Genomic DNA, 17,325 nt, shown 5'->3' with positions numbered 1-17,325 from the left:
TAACTTTCCCACAGCAACTTGCTAGGAAAATATATCTTGTTTAGAATTAAAGGAAGCATCGCACCTTGGACTTCAGCATACAGGAAAAGTCAAAGAAAACACCATAGACTTCAGCCAAGAATAGGTTTGATGATAGATTTTAGCATAAACACACCTCGACAAGTGAACATGTTTACTCCAAGTCTTGCATTTTAACTAGACAGCCATAATATTTTTTACATCATATTTGAACACCATTTAAGAAAAAAAATATTAAAACATGATGCATTTAAGAAAAACTATAATTAAATCAACTAAACACACGCGCAGCTTATAACTATCTAGGTTGTGGCTCAGTGATAAGAGCTTGGGACCAAGAGGTTTGCTCCCTCTATGGTCTCAGGTTCGAGCCCTGTGGTTACTCATATGATGGCCACTGGAGGCTTACATGGTCGTTAACTTCAGGGCCCGTGGGATTAGTCGAGGTGCGCGCAAGCTGGTCCAGACACCTACGTTAAACTTAAAAAAATATATATATATATACAAGGTAAACAAATAAACCAAACACGTAGATGTTAAAATCAACAAATCAAAACCCTTCTCAAACACACACATGTATATATAACGAATTTTAAAAAAGTAAGGAAAAAAAAATAGTTTGCTAGAAGAGTGAACTTGATTCCTCCCATGTATAAATAGTCATCTAGTTTGGTGGATCCTCTGTCTCCAAGAACAAGTTGGTTTACCAAGGATGATTCATGTGATCAAGCGAGCTTGTTCATCATTTCTAACAAGGACAGTGAAAGTAGCAAATGAAGATAGACGTATATAGATAACGTATTGAAGTTTCCATCTCTACTTTTTTTTAATTTATTCTGAAAAAAAAATTAGAAACCTAATTGTCGAATACATTTTTTTTGGAATGGGCATAAATAATTAATTGACAGTAACAATGCCCTTGTTTTATATGTTGAAATTGAAAACTTCAATTTTCTACTGAAACATGCTTTTTCGAGAAGTTTATATATATATAGGTTTTTTTTTTCTTAAAAATGTTTTTTTTTGTTTTTTATTTATTAGAAACGGGGCCTAGGCCCAAAAGAAAAGAGAAAGAAGAGTAGCTATGACCATGGAGATAGCCACCGCGGAGTTTTTAAAGACGAATCTTTCATCCTATGGACAAATCCTATCTGGCATTTTCATGTTGCCCTTGCTGCTTATCCCTGGCATATCGTTGCTGTGTCACAAGACTCAAGGCCATATTGCCTCAAATAAGAGCAGATCAGAAATCAGTCCCTCGTCACTGGAAGACGAGTAACAGGAAGAGAGAAGGTCCCCTAGGGGTGGACTCACCAGAGGGTCAACAGCTGCTGTTTAACTCGGAAAAACTTCAAGTTGGTATTATTGCTCCATCCACAAAAGAACTACGATAACAACCAAAGAGGACCTTATTTCTACGCTCGAGAGTCCTGAATGGCTGATAAAGACTACAGGTGCATTATAAATTACAACTATAAGAGATTGGAAGCTATGGGAACTGTAATAAAATTTTAATACTGCATACACTCTGAGTTTAAACTGTAGCCATTATAAGGTTACACAATTATAAGAAAAGCAGCTTCCATGGAATAGAACAGGCACTTGTGTAGCCAGCCATCATCCATACGCACACTGGGGAATTCAAGAAATCGACCATCCTGTGCATCAACAAACGAAGTTTTTTAGAAAATCATTATCATGATAGCAAATCCAATCAATAATTTTTTTCCTGGCACAACTTACCCTAGTAACTTGATCGGTTGGCAGAGAGATAAGCAAAAATAATAGACAATATAATGAAGAGGAGGACGATCTGCATTAGACGATAAAAGAAATCAGATGATATTCGCATTTGATATTCTTGGATCAACCCACAAAGCATACGAGATGCATATAGTCATTCAACTGTAGATTAATCAGTAGGATTGAAAAGGGCAGGAAAAAAAATAGAAATAAATAAATTGTTTTGAACAACAAAGTTTCAACCAGGCTACACGAGGAAATCCGGTTGACAATTCAGCAGAACTCACCAGAACAGAATTATATTTTAGCTCATTCCTAAGTATGTAAGATTTCCTGGTAGAAGCATGAAAGAATGTCAGCCCAATAAAATAACAAAAAAACAATTCAAGGCTCAGAGGATAGCTTGGCAAACCTTTTGTTTAAAGCCCCGGATTCCCTGCAAGTTTTTTGTACTGCTTCCAGACTGCTCAATGTTTTTGTTGCATTAGGATCGTTCCTGTCAACCTGCAGTATCCAATTGCACATTTCTCAATATAGGCACCTAGAAAATTTAGCAAACAAACTTGAGGATCATAATCGACTCCATAAATATTCAGTGGCATCCTAGTGAAAAAGCTCCCACCTTTATACATAAACTTCCATTTTCCGAATCTGACAAAACCACCACAGTTGTTGATTGTTGTTATTAAGATGCCACATAGTTAATTAATACACTATCTCAAAGGCTACTACCACACAGCAAACAATGTGGCAACCTACTATCATTTGCTCATCCCCTCATTCATCAACCCTGAGGGGATTGATACAAGCAAATATATTCATTATTATTAGGGAAGATTCCACCAAGTCCCTTCTATGAAATTATTTTCTAGAAAGTCTAACTGGCCTCGATCTACTTAGGTTCAATGAGATGAACGAGCACAAAACAAGCTGGCAAGAAAAACTGAAGCATTATAGGGTTCGGTGTTTTTTACAAGCGGGAGAAATATAACTTTCATACTTGAACCTGCCAGGAAAAGCAATGTCTTGGTTAGAATTAAGGAAAGCATCATACCTTGGACTTCAGCATACAAGAGAAGTCAAAGAAAGCTCCATAGACATCGGCCATTGTTTTCGTTCGATGAAAAATTTGAGCGGTGAGACCTAGAAATAGGCTTAGCATTAAATTAAACATCATTGAATAAGGAATCATGAAAACCCAGGCCTTATTATTTTGATGCAGGTACTTAATTAACAAGCCAGAATCCTTTGTACAATAAAGAGCAGCAGGGGACAGAGGTGATATGGTAGATGGGGTGTGAAATTTTTAAAAATAATCTGAGATATGCAAGCTGGGGCATGATTTACTTAGTCTGAGAGTTATGCAGTTCCCAAACAAACAAATGGTATTTGTGGAATGGTCCATCTGGTAATAACCTTATTGTATTCTAAAGAGAGATGATATCTTATATTGCATTTGCATTCTAGATGCAATTCTACATTTATGATAACATAACAACGATCAAAACCTTCCAGTCTTCATGGGATATTTACATGCACCAAAACAATTTCTGTTATTGCTATAACATTCCACCAGTTTCAGATGCCAAGAAAATAATGCAGTCTATAAACTAATCTTACCTCGTCTCATCTTCACTACACCTCTGAAGACATTGATGTTGTTGTAGCACATTGCTAGGGTTCCGATAGCCATGACCTAGGAGGAGAGGGGTCAAATTAGAAGAAAGCTTCCACCAGAACATCCATTATAGCCAACACTAAACATAAAACTACACAATTAGACTAAAAATATTGTGAGCTTTCTTCACCGTGTAATAAAATATATGACATGATGAAAAACTTTTTTAAAAAATTGCAGAATAAGTGAAAAGGCATAAGAACGAGTCAAGTGGTCAAATTACAAGACATGAAACAATGATATCTTCAAAGGTCAGTTTAAGCATATTTCTTACCTGAGGGATAGCACAAAACCGAAATATAGCAGGTTCCCGCAATGCAGACATGTATTTCAAGCAATCATCCACATGTATCAAGGAATTGGTAACCATGTCATTCAAGCACTGTACTGCCTCGACCGAGTTCTCTTCATATTTCAAGTCCTGAGGCACAAAACACAAAACAGGGAGAATGTTAATCAGATGGGTGAAGCAAAAAATAAAACTATCACATTTCAAGTATTGTACTTATATTTACATCATTCACGAACATAATGACTACAAAGGGATGTTTATGGTACTAAAGTTGAGACGATAAATGGAAAAGAAGCAAACCTCAAGTTTGTTGACATATTTACTCCAAATCTCGCGAGGCCAAAACATGCGTGACATAGGTATCTCATTTATGTCCTCCAGATAATCACGAATAATGTTTGTTTTCTAAGTTTTATCAAATCCAGGATATACATGTTAGAATTACATTTCAAAACAAAGTCAACCCGCAGATAAAGCACATCAATGGCTCTTGCATCATAGTGATACCTGAAGAAACAATCCCATTGAATTGGAGATGCTATCTGAAGCCAAATCTTCTAATTCAGAGGCATGGAAAAGCTTGGACAAGCCCAGTCCAACAAGTCCTGCTACATAGTGGCAATATTCATCATAGTCATCAATGGTTTCCACCTGCAGACGAGAAAGTCTAATGGCATCACATAAACATAACCTTTTCCATTCTGTTTTAAGAAAAACTGAAGAAATCGAAGCTTGTGCAATTTGATGATTAACATGAGTAATGAGGAAACTGTTAAAGCCCTGTAGGATAGAATAGTTCTGTCAGCATATTTTATTGAGTTCAAAGAATTTCTTTAGCTGACATCCAAAGGGATCACACAGCCATCCCTAGTGTCCTTTGCTATCTCTAGGAGGATGACTAAATACTCTAGATTTCACTATTCATTCTTCATTCTCTTGATAATCTATTCATCATCTATACACGACCCAAATAAAAATTGCATGGGCTACTTGATAACCAAGCACCTGATTCCTGTGATGCATATAGCTTGAGCTCACTACAGTCCACAGTATACATGTGCATATTTATTATACTTTTGATATCATGATGGATGCAATCACAGAGACACCCACATTTGTATCATGTATCACGCAATTCAGCAGTGGAACCTAGAGAAATCCTTTTTTCCTTAAGTTAGTTATCCATGCACCATTCGATGCCGCATTACAACACCCCACATAACTAACCTCCTTGCAGATAAACTTTGCCATCCCTGCACCCATTCTTTTGGTAATATCCTCAATTGCCTCCTGGTAACTGCAGAATAAATTAAGTTTCATAAGTCTTCTATTGAAGAAGAAACAGGCGCACAGACACTATTGTGATTGGATGCAATGAATTGTTAGAAGTGTAGAGCACATTATATAGACCCTGAATCAATCAGATCCTCAATCAGCATGCAATCAAACAGGAGTCAAAATGAGGTAGAACTAACCCTTTTTCAAGCTCTAGAAAAGCAGTTGAAACATCATGGAACTGGTCCATAAGAACCCTGTAGTCATTGGTACCACCTTATGCAAAAGAAGAATCAAATTAGAGTGAGCAAAAATATTCAATTGACATTACATTTTACAGATACAGGTGCCATGGAACTGTTGCCTCTCACGAGTAAACTTCTCTGGCTACCTTAAAGAGGAGAGACTTTCTCAGACATTAATCAACTGTTTGTAAGAGATAAATGTAAAACAAATTTTATAAAAATGTTCAATCTCTTGGACTAGACACTTGAGTCATCAAACTAAAAATGGTAATATCAGAACACGTAATTTTATAGCAGACCATAAATGCAAACGATTTGCAGGCATTACAAAGCACCCTTATGTCAACTGAATATAGTTGTTATAAACAAATATTGTTAACATCTGTATTGTGATTGAACAAAAGAACAGGAGCTAATCCTAACTTAAATTGGTATAGTCTAGATGCCCTATTTAGTCAGTACAAGAAATTATTTGCACAGAGAAGAAATGTTAAGTTTGGACGGATGAAATTATCAAGCTAAATCTCAGCAACAAATTTATTCAAGTCAACTGTTCTCCAAATTGTAGAATCAAGGATATCAAAACTAAAATTTCAAGACTCACATGAGAAATGCCAATTGCGATCATAAATGTGGCGGTGAAAAGCTATCAGAATAGGTACTTTGACATCTGTAGGTATGCTTGTATCATCCTCTGTAAAGGAATCATCGAAAACATTTAACAAAAAACAATGTATCAACTAACAAAATAGCATCAATAAGTACAACGGTTAAGTGGAAATCAAGTGTTATTCAAACAGAGTGCTTCAAGGAAACTTCTCCTCACAGCAGGCCTTAACTAAGCAAAACCAACAGCTCTCTCCTCTCAATTTTTTTTTTCTTCAAAAAAATGACCTCAGGACTTCGGTTACAAAACTATCATCTAAACTAAAATCTCCACTAGCCATTTATTAGAATATAAAAAACGCTAGAGCTAGCAACTTCAAACTCAATATGACACTCGCCGATTCTAAAATCCATCAAAACATAATTGAAGAACTAGCAAACCAAACAATTGCCTAGCATAAAACACTACATCATTAATCTTAAAACTCAACAAAACCCATTTAGGATGTATCAAATTCTGCCAGAAATAAAAACAAAAATCACAGACAAAGCACAAGGTTAACAAGAACAAACCAACAGTGTCAAGGGCTCGAAGAACCAAGTAAAAAATGCACACCTGCAAACCAAAAAAAAAAAATGATTATTAAATACTTACTACACAAAACCCAGATCAAAACAACGCAAGTAAAACAATAAAAAGTGCAATGTAAAATATAATTACAGCGTTACGGAGTTCTGTGCCAAGCTGTTGAATAACGAAAGCAAAACTACGAGAGACCCGATGAAGCATGGAATAACAGAAAGCCCAGTGAGGTTCAGACGGGATCTGTTTTGCAGCATGTTTAGCAGCCATTTTCAGCTTCAATAGTGGGTATAAATCAGCTGGGTGTTTTAATATCGCTCCCAAACTCCCCATTTTCGATTTTTTCAAAAACAAAATCCAAATCAGAGATCACCAAATTTGAGGACTTTAAATCTCACCCAGAGTTTACAAATCCTTTTTTGTTTTGGTGGCTCTTTTCTGTGCGTGCCAAAAGGAGATGGGACAGAGAGGAAAATGTCAGTTTTTTTCGGTGATGTTGAGGGCGGGGAGGGAAAGGTTTTTTAATTATTTTTATAGAGGGGGTGGGGATCGTGGTGGGCTTGGTCTGTCGTGAGTATTGAATTTTTTTATTAAATACTTACGAGGTTGCTGTCCTCTCTCGGACTCGTACTGATTAGTTTTTATCGTTTAGACTATGTTTGGTAACGCGGTTGTGGTTGCGTTTTTAAAAAATTTAATTTTTTTTATTAAAATTTAATATGATTTATTTATTTTGAATCGTTTTGATGTGTTAATATTAAAAATAATTTTTAAAAAATAAAAAAAATCATTAACATATATTTTGATATGAAAAGTTATTTAAAAAACACCCACAATTATACTACCAAACACGCTCAGTAATTCAAGCAATCTTAGCGTGGAACACAATTTTCTGTGGTGGGTGAGATTGTTTTAAAATATTTTTTATTTTAAAATATATTGAAAAAAAAATTAATATTAATTTATTAAAATAATATTAAAACATAAAAAAATTAAAGTAAGAAAAAAAAAATATATATATATATATATATATATATATTTAAATCATAAAAATAAAAATTGACTATAGGTAAGTCCACAAATTGCCTTTTAAAATTTCATGATTTGTTTTGTGAAAAATGATCAATGCCGTCAGTCATGTGGGGCCGCAATAACATGTTAGTGCCACATGGTGTGTTGATGTGATTATCATGTCAGTATATCTGTTAATATTAAAGTAAATAAAAAATATTTGACATGTCGAACATTATATCATCTCCTATGTTTATGTTGAAGTGTTAAAATATTAATATGGTATTTTAAATAGTATATATATATATATTTTTTATTGTATACTCTAATGAAAATTTTGCTTTTTTTTTTTAAAGAAGTTTGAAATTTTTTTTATTCACTTGGCTGTATTTAATTGGATTATTTTTTTACTAGTATTTTTTTTGCTGGTTTTAGCTTTCTTGATAAATATATAGGAATAATTTTATTTTTTTAAAAAGTTATTTTTGCTATTCTTCTACCATGCTGCGAATTGAGACAAAAAAAACAGCTAAAAGTACAAGTTTTTGAATTTGGCTTTTCCTTTGCTTCCTGGGTTGGAGATGTCCTTGGGATGTGATTTTGATATGAATATATTAAATATCTTGTATTGAAGATCTAGTATGAAATAAAGATGTTTTGGATCGTGGTTTGACCAAACCATGTTTTTTTAAAAAAATTAATTTTTCTTAGTTTTAATTTTTTTATATATTTTTAGATGGGTTTAATATATTTATATTAAGAATAAATTTTAAAAATAAAAATAAATATTATTTAATTAGATATATTTTGAAGTGAAAAACATTTTTAAAAATAATATTCATTACACTATTAAACAGAACTTACGAAACAGGGTGTAAAAAGGAGTTCAAATTGAAAGTGTTTATTAGATTATTAGGTTTTAGATAATGGGTTGCTATTAATCCAAAAGATACGGTTAATCCTAAGAAATGAACTCAAGTAAGGTCATGGCACGGAACTTTTTACCGGGGACTGAGTCAGATAAGAATTTAATCGGAAGATTTCAAGGTTAATTGTTATATTAAATTTAATAATAATATCAAATAATTTTTATTTGTAAGTATTGATAGTCTTACACCTATTTCATACATGTCTGTAAGATTCTTTTTTGGTTTTTATTTTTAATTTTTTTAGTCAGACCTTGTCGGCGGTGATTCAAAATTGGAATGAAAAATTGTTGTTTTATCAACAACACGAGAACCAGCATCCAAAATTCCCCCGACTGTGACAAATATAATGGCTTTTTTATTTTTGTATTTTAAAAATATTTTTTTAAAAAAATATTTTTTTAATTTTTTTTGGTTTCAAATTAATATTTTTAAATATTTTGATATGATAATGTTAAAAATAAAAAAATATTATTTTATTATATTTGCAAACACCCTTTAATTAATAAAATTTAATGACTTTGGACAATGTCAACTTTGTCAACTTTGATAGAATCTTTTGCGTTCCGACCTAACAAAACGTGCACTTGAAGAGATTTTGCCTTGGGAGAAAGTAAATAGAAGATATTGTGCTGGATTGCGAATCTAAAATTTTGACTCTGAATTGTAATAACTTAAACTAGATTGGTAACAAAAATTGAATTTATTTATAATATAAATTGAAATATAAATATAAATATATATATATATAATTTATTCAATAAAAAAAAGAAAAAGAATATTATACAATGTTACACCTATTAAAAATATCATAAAAAATAAAATATTTTTAAATTATAAAACTAAATTTAATCTATATAAAATTACAGATAATTCCGGTCATTTTAAAGAAATTTTAAAATTGAATGCTTTTGCTTTTGTTTTCAAAAAGCTAAAAAATTGATGACTGACTGTAAAAAAAATTCAAAATCAAACAGAGTGGTTTTCAAAACCGATAACAGGGGTTGTTTATTTTGTTTTTTATTAAAAAAAATTTAAAACAAATAAATTCTTATAAAATTATTAATGAACACGAGAGATTTTTTTTTTTAATGTGTGTGTGAGAGGAAAGCAGCTCATAGTAGCTGGATAAATATCAAGTAAAATAATATTTCCAAAACACAACATTTAATTCCAGATCATCATAAATAGTACGTAATAACTTATTATGTAATAAGAGAGCATCAAGCATTCTTACCAATAAATAAACTGTCAGCCGCTATTGAATCTAGTTCCTTAATAAGGTGCCCAAGAAGACCGCCGTTAACTCCTGCCAATATTCGCGGCAATTCAATTATTAGCCTTTGCTTCCCTGTCTCTTTTCCCAGGCTGGAAGATGTCAATATAATGGCAAAATTGACTGGCAGATCGTGATCTGTGTATTTATTAATAATTGATGGCTAAGGGAGATAATGTCGTTTGATTCAGACAAGGTGATACACACGTAACAACCGTACAAAGGATTTGCTGGGATCTTGCTTGTGGTTAGGGTTTATTTGGGGCCGTGCTTAAATTGACTTTTCATTAAGTTTTGATTTTTTTTATTCAAATTAAATTAGTTCAAGATTTATTTAGATTGTTTTGATATATTAAATAAAAAATAACTTTTTAATATATTTTTAAACAAAAAATATTTAAAAAATAATTTTAAGAACCCTTTCAAACGTGCCATCATCCGACTTACATGTAATTACTAGAAACATACATAGCAAGCCATGGAGTGGCATTTCTGATTAAGTTTTGGTGAGAAATAAAAAAAATTATAGCATCATTGTTAAATAAATATTTAAAACTACTAAGAGTGTGTTTAGAATTATAGTAGTGGTTGTTTTTTAAAGTGTTGTTTTTTTTTTTTGAAAATATATCAAAATAATATTTTTTTTATTTTAAAAAATAATTTTGATAACAACATATCAAAAAAATTAAAAAATATAAAAAACCTAATTTTAAATAAAAAAAATTTAAATTTTAACACAGTACCAACCGTGTTTCTAATCTATATATCATGTCTCTTTGCTTCTTTAATTTTTTTCCTTTTTCATTTAAAAGTTTTCTTGTTTTTCAATAACGCCAGCATGTTTTAATGGTTAAATAATTAATTGTATCTACACATGTTAATATCGTTACCTGCCATGTATTGGGTTGGCTAAATGATTACGAGAAATCTTAATTTATTCTAAAAAGAAGAAGAAGTTAATTAAGGACGTGAAATAGCAGGGTATCCAGAACAGCCAGGGAATTCTCACTCAAAAATCAACAGTGTTAAAAGGGAGGATTTGAGCACGAATTATATAAAATGATGGCTGTACGTAGATTTTCACTTTCAATCTGGTTTCAGAGCCAAGAAATAATTAATACTTAAAATTCTTATTTTTAACTTTCAAACTCAAACCCTAAAATAAATGAAAGATAATTATTAATAGAAAAAGGTAATAAAAGGATCGACGAGTCTCCAATATATATATACTCTACCCTCGCATACAGATACGGTTTCGTAGACAATTTTACTAAGGTGTTTTATATATATACGACATAATATAGTATAAGTATACCGAATAACAAATGATAATGAAATAGCAAGTGGGTGTTGCATTTATCCTACAGCAAGGGATATCATTTTCAAACAACTAGAAGTGAGGACAAGAAACGCAATTTAATACTTGTAGATCTAGAAGTTGCTCGATTGTGCACTAGCTAGGCTCATCTCCCCAGCTTTGAACATGATAGATGATATTAGAGCTTACCTCAACCCAGTTCAAGAACTATTTAGTTAGTGTTTCAGAGTTTAATGTTTTTTGTTCTTGGATGCTTTTTAATTTTTTTTAATGTGTGTTTGTATTTTTTTAAAATATTTAATTTTTTTTATATAATTTTGATATGGTAATATCAATTTTTTTTTTAAAAAAATATCATAATACCAAACAAATACTTATAATAATAATAATAATAAAGATGATCAAGTTCGGCATTTACAGTAAGAGGTCTTTCATTGTTTTAACTCTGCTCTGTTATAACATTTCTGCCGGCACAGATCATGCTTCAAGCATAAGCTTTAAAACCAAAATTATGATTCTATTTTCACTAACAATACAAAAATAGCATATGTCATGCGCGCATGCTTCAAAATAGGTGCGCTTGGCGGCCAATCTTTCGAGGCAGCCCAAAATTTTGATAAGTCCTGATTTCGCCTCCTAATTAATGTAGCTGTCACAATCACCAAGCCCCATGCTGTTGCTTGGACAGTTTGGTTCCCATGGCTACCTCCATCGAGCCATAACCAAGAGGAAGATGGAGTAGGAGCAGCAGAAATAGAAGGTGAATCACCGTATCTTATTGAAGATGAGCTTGAAGCAAATAACTCTCCAAGTCCAGATGTGTCTGTGTGTGAGGAAAGCAGCTCACAGTAGCTGGATAAATTTCAAGTAAAATAATATTTTCAAAACATGACTTTTAGTTACCAAACACTACTGATATTATGGGTGCTATTTTAACCTCACAATGCATAAAAAAAATATATGCAGTAGCACTCGAGGATAATCGCAGCACGCCGTAGTAACCCAGAAGAGATCCCGAGTGATTCAATATTGCCAAATTCATGCATCTACCATCGATGTTCATTAAATTCTTCTTATAAACGGTGTGTTTTTAGGATTATATGGAAAAAATAATATCACAAAGCTTGATTATCAAGTATCTTCCAATGATTTTTAATTTCGGATCATCATAAATAGTAATAACTTATTCTGTAATAAAAGAACATCGAGCATTTTTACCAACAAATAAACCGGCAGCCGCAGTTGAATCTAATTTGTTAATAAGGTGCCCTGAGAAGACCGTTGTTAATTGATCCTGTTAACTTATAACTGACCGTTGTTATTGGATGCTTTTTTTTTTTTTTAATGCGTGTTTGTATTTTTTAAATATTTAATTATTTTTTAATATTATTTTTTTAATTTTAATATATTAATACTAAAAATAAAAAAATATTTTAATATATTTTTAAACTAAAAATACTTTAAAAAACAAAAACATCACAACCAACACACACATGGTAATAAAATAATACGTGGACGAAGGAATCACCTTTTAGGCTTTATCTTAGACCATGTTATTAATAAGAATGAAGTGCAGCATCGAATATCCATTTTGCTCTTTAATTATTAGATTGGCACGTGGCATCTGAATGCTTTTGTTTACGGAGTTTCTTGTTTCATGGGCTCTAACGGAGTAACCGGTAATGCTGCTCTTCAAATGGCTGATAACTTCTCTAAAATTACAATTTTCAGCTTTGGCGGGGCCGAAGAAGGTGCATGTTGTACTGGCAGCGAGCAGATATGTTCAGCATGTGCTTTCTTTTTTTAAAAAAAAATATAAAAGGTGTCAAAAATAAATATTATGTTTTTCTTTGTTTTTGTGTTAAAAATATGTTTTTAAATTATTACTTTTTAAATTAGAGAGTGTTTAGAAAATGATAGTTGTTGCTTTTCAAAGTAATTTTTACTCGAAAATATATTAAAATAATATTTTTTAATTTTTTAAAAATTATTTTTGATAACAGTAAAACGATACAAAATATAAAAAAAAATTAATTTTAAGAAAAAAAAATTAATTTTCTAAGAATTGTGGTTTCAGACGCGTTTCCAAACGGGGCCTTAATTATTTTTATAATTTTAAATCGATTTGATATATTGATATCAAAAATATATTTTAAAAAATAAAAAAATTATTTTGATATATTTTTATGTAAAAAAATAATTTGAAAAAAACATCTATCACGTTACCTAATACTACCTTAAGCTTAAGCTTGTTCAACTACTGGTATTTAATTATTGAACACTGATCCCTTCTTAATCTCACATTTGATTGAATTAAATATTTCTTCGCTGTTAGATAATTTGAGGCTTAGCATGGCCGCAGTTCTTTATGGATTTGTTTCTCAAAGCGCAAGGTGCAAATACAATGTATCTTTACCAATTGGCTTTTCAAAGTTCAACATGGAGACTTTTTACAATGAAAAGATTTGATGTTTTCTTCTGATCCTCAGTCTTGGCACGAAAGATTCCTGGGGACCTTTGAAGGCTTTAGTGGCTGCCAGTGCCGTAAATGGGCATCTGTCATGTAGTCCTGTGTAGTATGTTAGGCTACGGTATTGCAGGTGCAGCTAGCATGGTCAATATTTGAATATTACACTAGCTAGTTAAGATTTGCATTGTTTTATTAGAGATTTCTACCTGAATTAATGATAGCGGTGAGTCCAAAAAGCTTTGAATATTCAACCTCCAATGGAAGAGTTTTCAGCCCTAGTGCCACCACTAGGTTGTATATTGTAGCTGAATTGACTAAATCTAATTAGTTTAAATTTATATTCAAGTGATATTACTTTTTTTAAAAATTCTATTTGGATTTTCTATGTTGGAGGTTTGCATATATTAAAGCTAGCTGGTTCAGATTTTACTGTAATAAGTTAAGTTTATCATAGTTCTCTTTGAAGTTTTTTATTAAACTTTCTTCATCTCTTAGATGGATTCCAGGGTAAAGCTAACATATTATCCCGCAATTTAGATAGGTGTGGCTTATCTTTAAGAGTTTTCAATATTTTGAGGGACTATCTTTCTTCTTCTCAACTCAAACTGCATCGATTAACCATTCTTTTATGTAATTAAATTGGTACTGCACTCGCATTTGATTATAATAAGAAGGAATCTGAGATGTTTTCATGTCTTACGTAGCCTTTTACAGTCTCATGACATATTGACAATGTAACTTTCACTTTAGGTCATAATCCAAATGTATGGCATGGGTGTCGTACGGGGTGAGCCTTTCTCTCAAGCTGCACAATCATTCATGCCCGAGTTACTGTATGGAACTGAGAGAAGTTCAGAAAAGGACGTCGGAATGTTCATATGCTGTGGATATTTCTCCTGTTATATTTTTCACCACTGTCAAGAAAAGGAAACGGGATCGTGATTTTGTTCTTTATATATGGTTTAAGACATGAAACAGGCTCGAATGCTGCTAAAATCCCTGGTGATTATTGGAGCTATACTTGGAGTGTTAGTGGCATCCATCGGAGCATTTATTCCTTGGCTGATCCCTTTATTTTCACATCTGATCTTAATGTAGCACAATGGTTAGGTCGTTTCCTAATTTTTACTAGTTACCATAAGTTTCCATTTTCTAACTAGTAACCACTAAGTAAAGCTGCACGAGTTTTCTACAAGCAACATTCATAGTTTACAAGACAGAATCAGATTTAAAGAATACTTTCTACTAACATGAAAATATTACAGATGTGAAAATATTACAGAGTTAAATAAGCAACATTCATAGTTTAGCATCTTGCATCAAAATGGTTTTATGTAAATTTATGCAGTTGATGATTCTGGTCGGTATTTTCTATATTGTGTCCCTGCAGATCCCACAAAGTGTTGATTTTGTTCTTGTTCAATTATCTGTAACACACTGCATTCACTGCCTTGAGGGAACTTTGCTGGTAGTTTTTTTTAAAAAAAAAACTCTAACCTGCTGTTTCATTCCTCACATCTATATATGTTCTTTACCCACCAAGTGTATATAGAATCATGTTTAATTAACGCCTCCAGTGAAAATTTTATCTTCATTGCTCATAACATTTACTCTTCATACCAAACCTCCAGAGCCAGGTAATATTTGATTTCTCACTCTCCTTGGAACATTAATGCTGTCGCCACTTGCAAGTCTTGTGGGCTGCTCAATCTGGGTGAATTGAACTCTGCCTGCAACATTCATAAAAAGGCTCACATGAAACCCTAGCTCTAACTTGCTTCGACCAGTCAAAGTTTTATGGTTATTATACTCTAAATACGGACGCGCTTGAATAAATCAGCAACCACAGGCACTTGTAATCTAGCATTAGGCTGTTTTTTCGTTGTGAAAGCTGGGCGCGATCTTAAGTTCATCAGCTTATCAATGACTGGATGCTTTTCCTTGGTTGCTCTTTTGTTTCTGGTCAGTCTTGTTTCTTTAATCCTCTACCGTCAATTTCGATTGTACCTGTTTCTGATCTCCGTGCATTAATATTGCCATCCAACTGTTCTTGTTGTCAGCTAGTGAGCAGAAGAGGGTATGGTTTACCAGGCCGCTGATGTGCACTAGTAGCTTTCCAATGGGTAAGACTGAAATCCTCTAGATAAAGCATTTATGATCACTCATTTTCATGTTTATTTGTTTATATGGTTTTACTGAGAGCATAAGATTTCCCCGGCTAGATTTTTCTTCGCTCTTCGACGCCTTCTATCTCCCAAGGGCATACTTAACTAGGAACTTACAGTCCAACACAAACTGGGGGAAGTAAAAGCTTCTAGTTTCTTTATCCAATAATTAGTATTGGCGTTACAAAATGGTTTATTTCATTTTTCTTGCTCATTGCTGCTCCCAGTCATTGAAAACTAACATGTTCTTTTGTTCTAGTTGTCAAAGATCAAGTTGTCCTTGTTCTACGACGTCCTGACAAGGCCAATAGCACATTCAAGGCATTCCAGATTGTAGTATTCTCTTCATGATTCGTTGTCGGAATCGTATACGGTTCTGTGTTTCTTTACAAGATTGTTTTGTGATGTGTAAAATTGATTCAAAGCAAATTTGCTTCTAACGTAATCTTTGTTGAAAAAGCTCCAAGATAGAGAGGCTTCTGTCTTGAGAATCAAAGGCTGTAAAAGGCCCAACTATGTGTGCTCATAAACTTTTGCATTTTTGTAGGTACTTCATTTATGTTTCCTGTCCAAACGAATTAGTGTGATCAGGAGTAAAAGACACCAGGAAATTGTCTGGTTTTGCCAAGTGGGAGTTAGATGGTCTTGTAATGCCAAAAAATGTGGGTGAGGCATGAAATGACCTGTGTTTTTTTAACTTCATTCATCTCTCGAAGTTTCAAACTGGTAGCTAAGTATGGTCCATCGATCAGGCAAGAATACTGTAACTAGAAAGAGGGAAATGCGTACTAACTCCCTACCGTAGCAGAATCATGGCCCTGTCAAGAGATCATTCGCAAAATAAGTTCCCTACCCCTAATTTCAAAACCCTATTCGAGAGTGTCTGGGTTAGCTGTAATAAAGCATAAAAATAATGTTTTTGATGCTTGTGTCTTGTATTGTTGAGGGTTGTATAACACCACAAACACAAACACAAACAAGTCTTGCAAGAAAAGGTAAGGTAGTGAAACTATCTAGCTATGAAGATATGAATAGTTCTCTGAATTTCTAGTCCCGATAAGAAACAAAATTTGAAAATTCTCCTATAAAAAGGGATTCAAAAATGGTAGAATCCAACCCTACTCGTCTGATTAAGATTAAGGATTAATTTCTTAATCAGAATTAATTAATTCATAGCTCAACTAGTTATTTCTTAAATTTATTTTTAAAAATTACTAATTTAAGTGTTACAAATCTTAGAACTACTGGAGACTTATATGGTCATTAATTTTAGAGTCTTGAAAAATAAATCGAGATATATATAAGCTAGCTCGGACATCTATAATTACTAATAAATAAATAAATTAAGGATTAATTGTCATAGTTCTAAAAAAATTCAAGGTATTTCAATCGTAAAGCACAATAAATCATACCTTAATTTTTAAGAAATATATAAACAATCCCTCTAGTTTCATTTTTTTAATGATTAACTTATAGTTTGTTACCTTTTTTGTTGATTAACTTATTAATTGTTACCCCAAATGACAGGTCAACACACCACCAATTGGTAACGAAAAGAAGGATTAATTTATAAACAAATATGAAAATAAAGTGATCAAATAAGGAGTGTCTTAAACAAGAGGGACCAAATTGTTATTTATTTAAGAAAAAAGGACGCAGTTTGCCTTTTTTTGACCGTTACTCTACAAGTCATGTTAGCGTCAAGTACCAACTCCCAAA

General features: G+C 32.5%; 1 protein-coding gene across 1 annotated transcript; it reads right to left on the bottom strand.

The window, feature by feature from the left end:
- Positions 1-1,352: 1,352 nt before the first annotated feature.
- Positions 1,353-6,979, bottom strand: LOC7494303 (squalene synthase 2). The gene is made up of 14 exons (XM_002313729.4): positions 6,579-6,979; positions 6,431-6,473; positions 5,856-5,945; positions 5,207-5,282; positions 4,959-5,028; positions 4,239-4,382; positions 4,032-4,136; positions 3,714-3,860; positions 3,382-3,457; positions 2,816-2,904; positions 2,174-2,265; positions 2,049-2,094; positions 1,762-1,831; positions 1,353-1,676 (listed from the first exon to the last, which is right to left on the bottom strand). Exons 1-13 carry the CDS (start codon positions 6,771-6,773, stop codon positions 1,763-1,765), a joined length of 1,242 nt encoding a protein of 413 aa, XP_002313765.1. The 5' UTR covers positions 6,774-6,979; the 3' UTR covers positions 1,353-1,676; position 1,762.
- Between the last annotated feature and the right edge of the window lie 10,346 nt (positions 6,980-17,325).

This window comes from Populus trichocarpa, chromosome 9 (assembly GCF_000002775.5).
Source record: "Populus trichocarpa isolate Nisqually-1 chromosome 9, P.trichocarpa_v4.1, whole genome shotgun sequence".
Taxonomy (NCBI): Eukaryota; Viridiplantae; Streptophyta; class Magnoliopsida; order Malpighiales; family Salicaceae; genus Populus; species Populus trichocarpa.
This window is presented reverse-complemented; position numbering and strand designations above follow the sequence as displayed.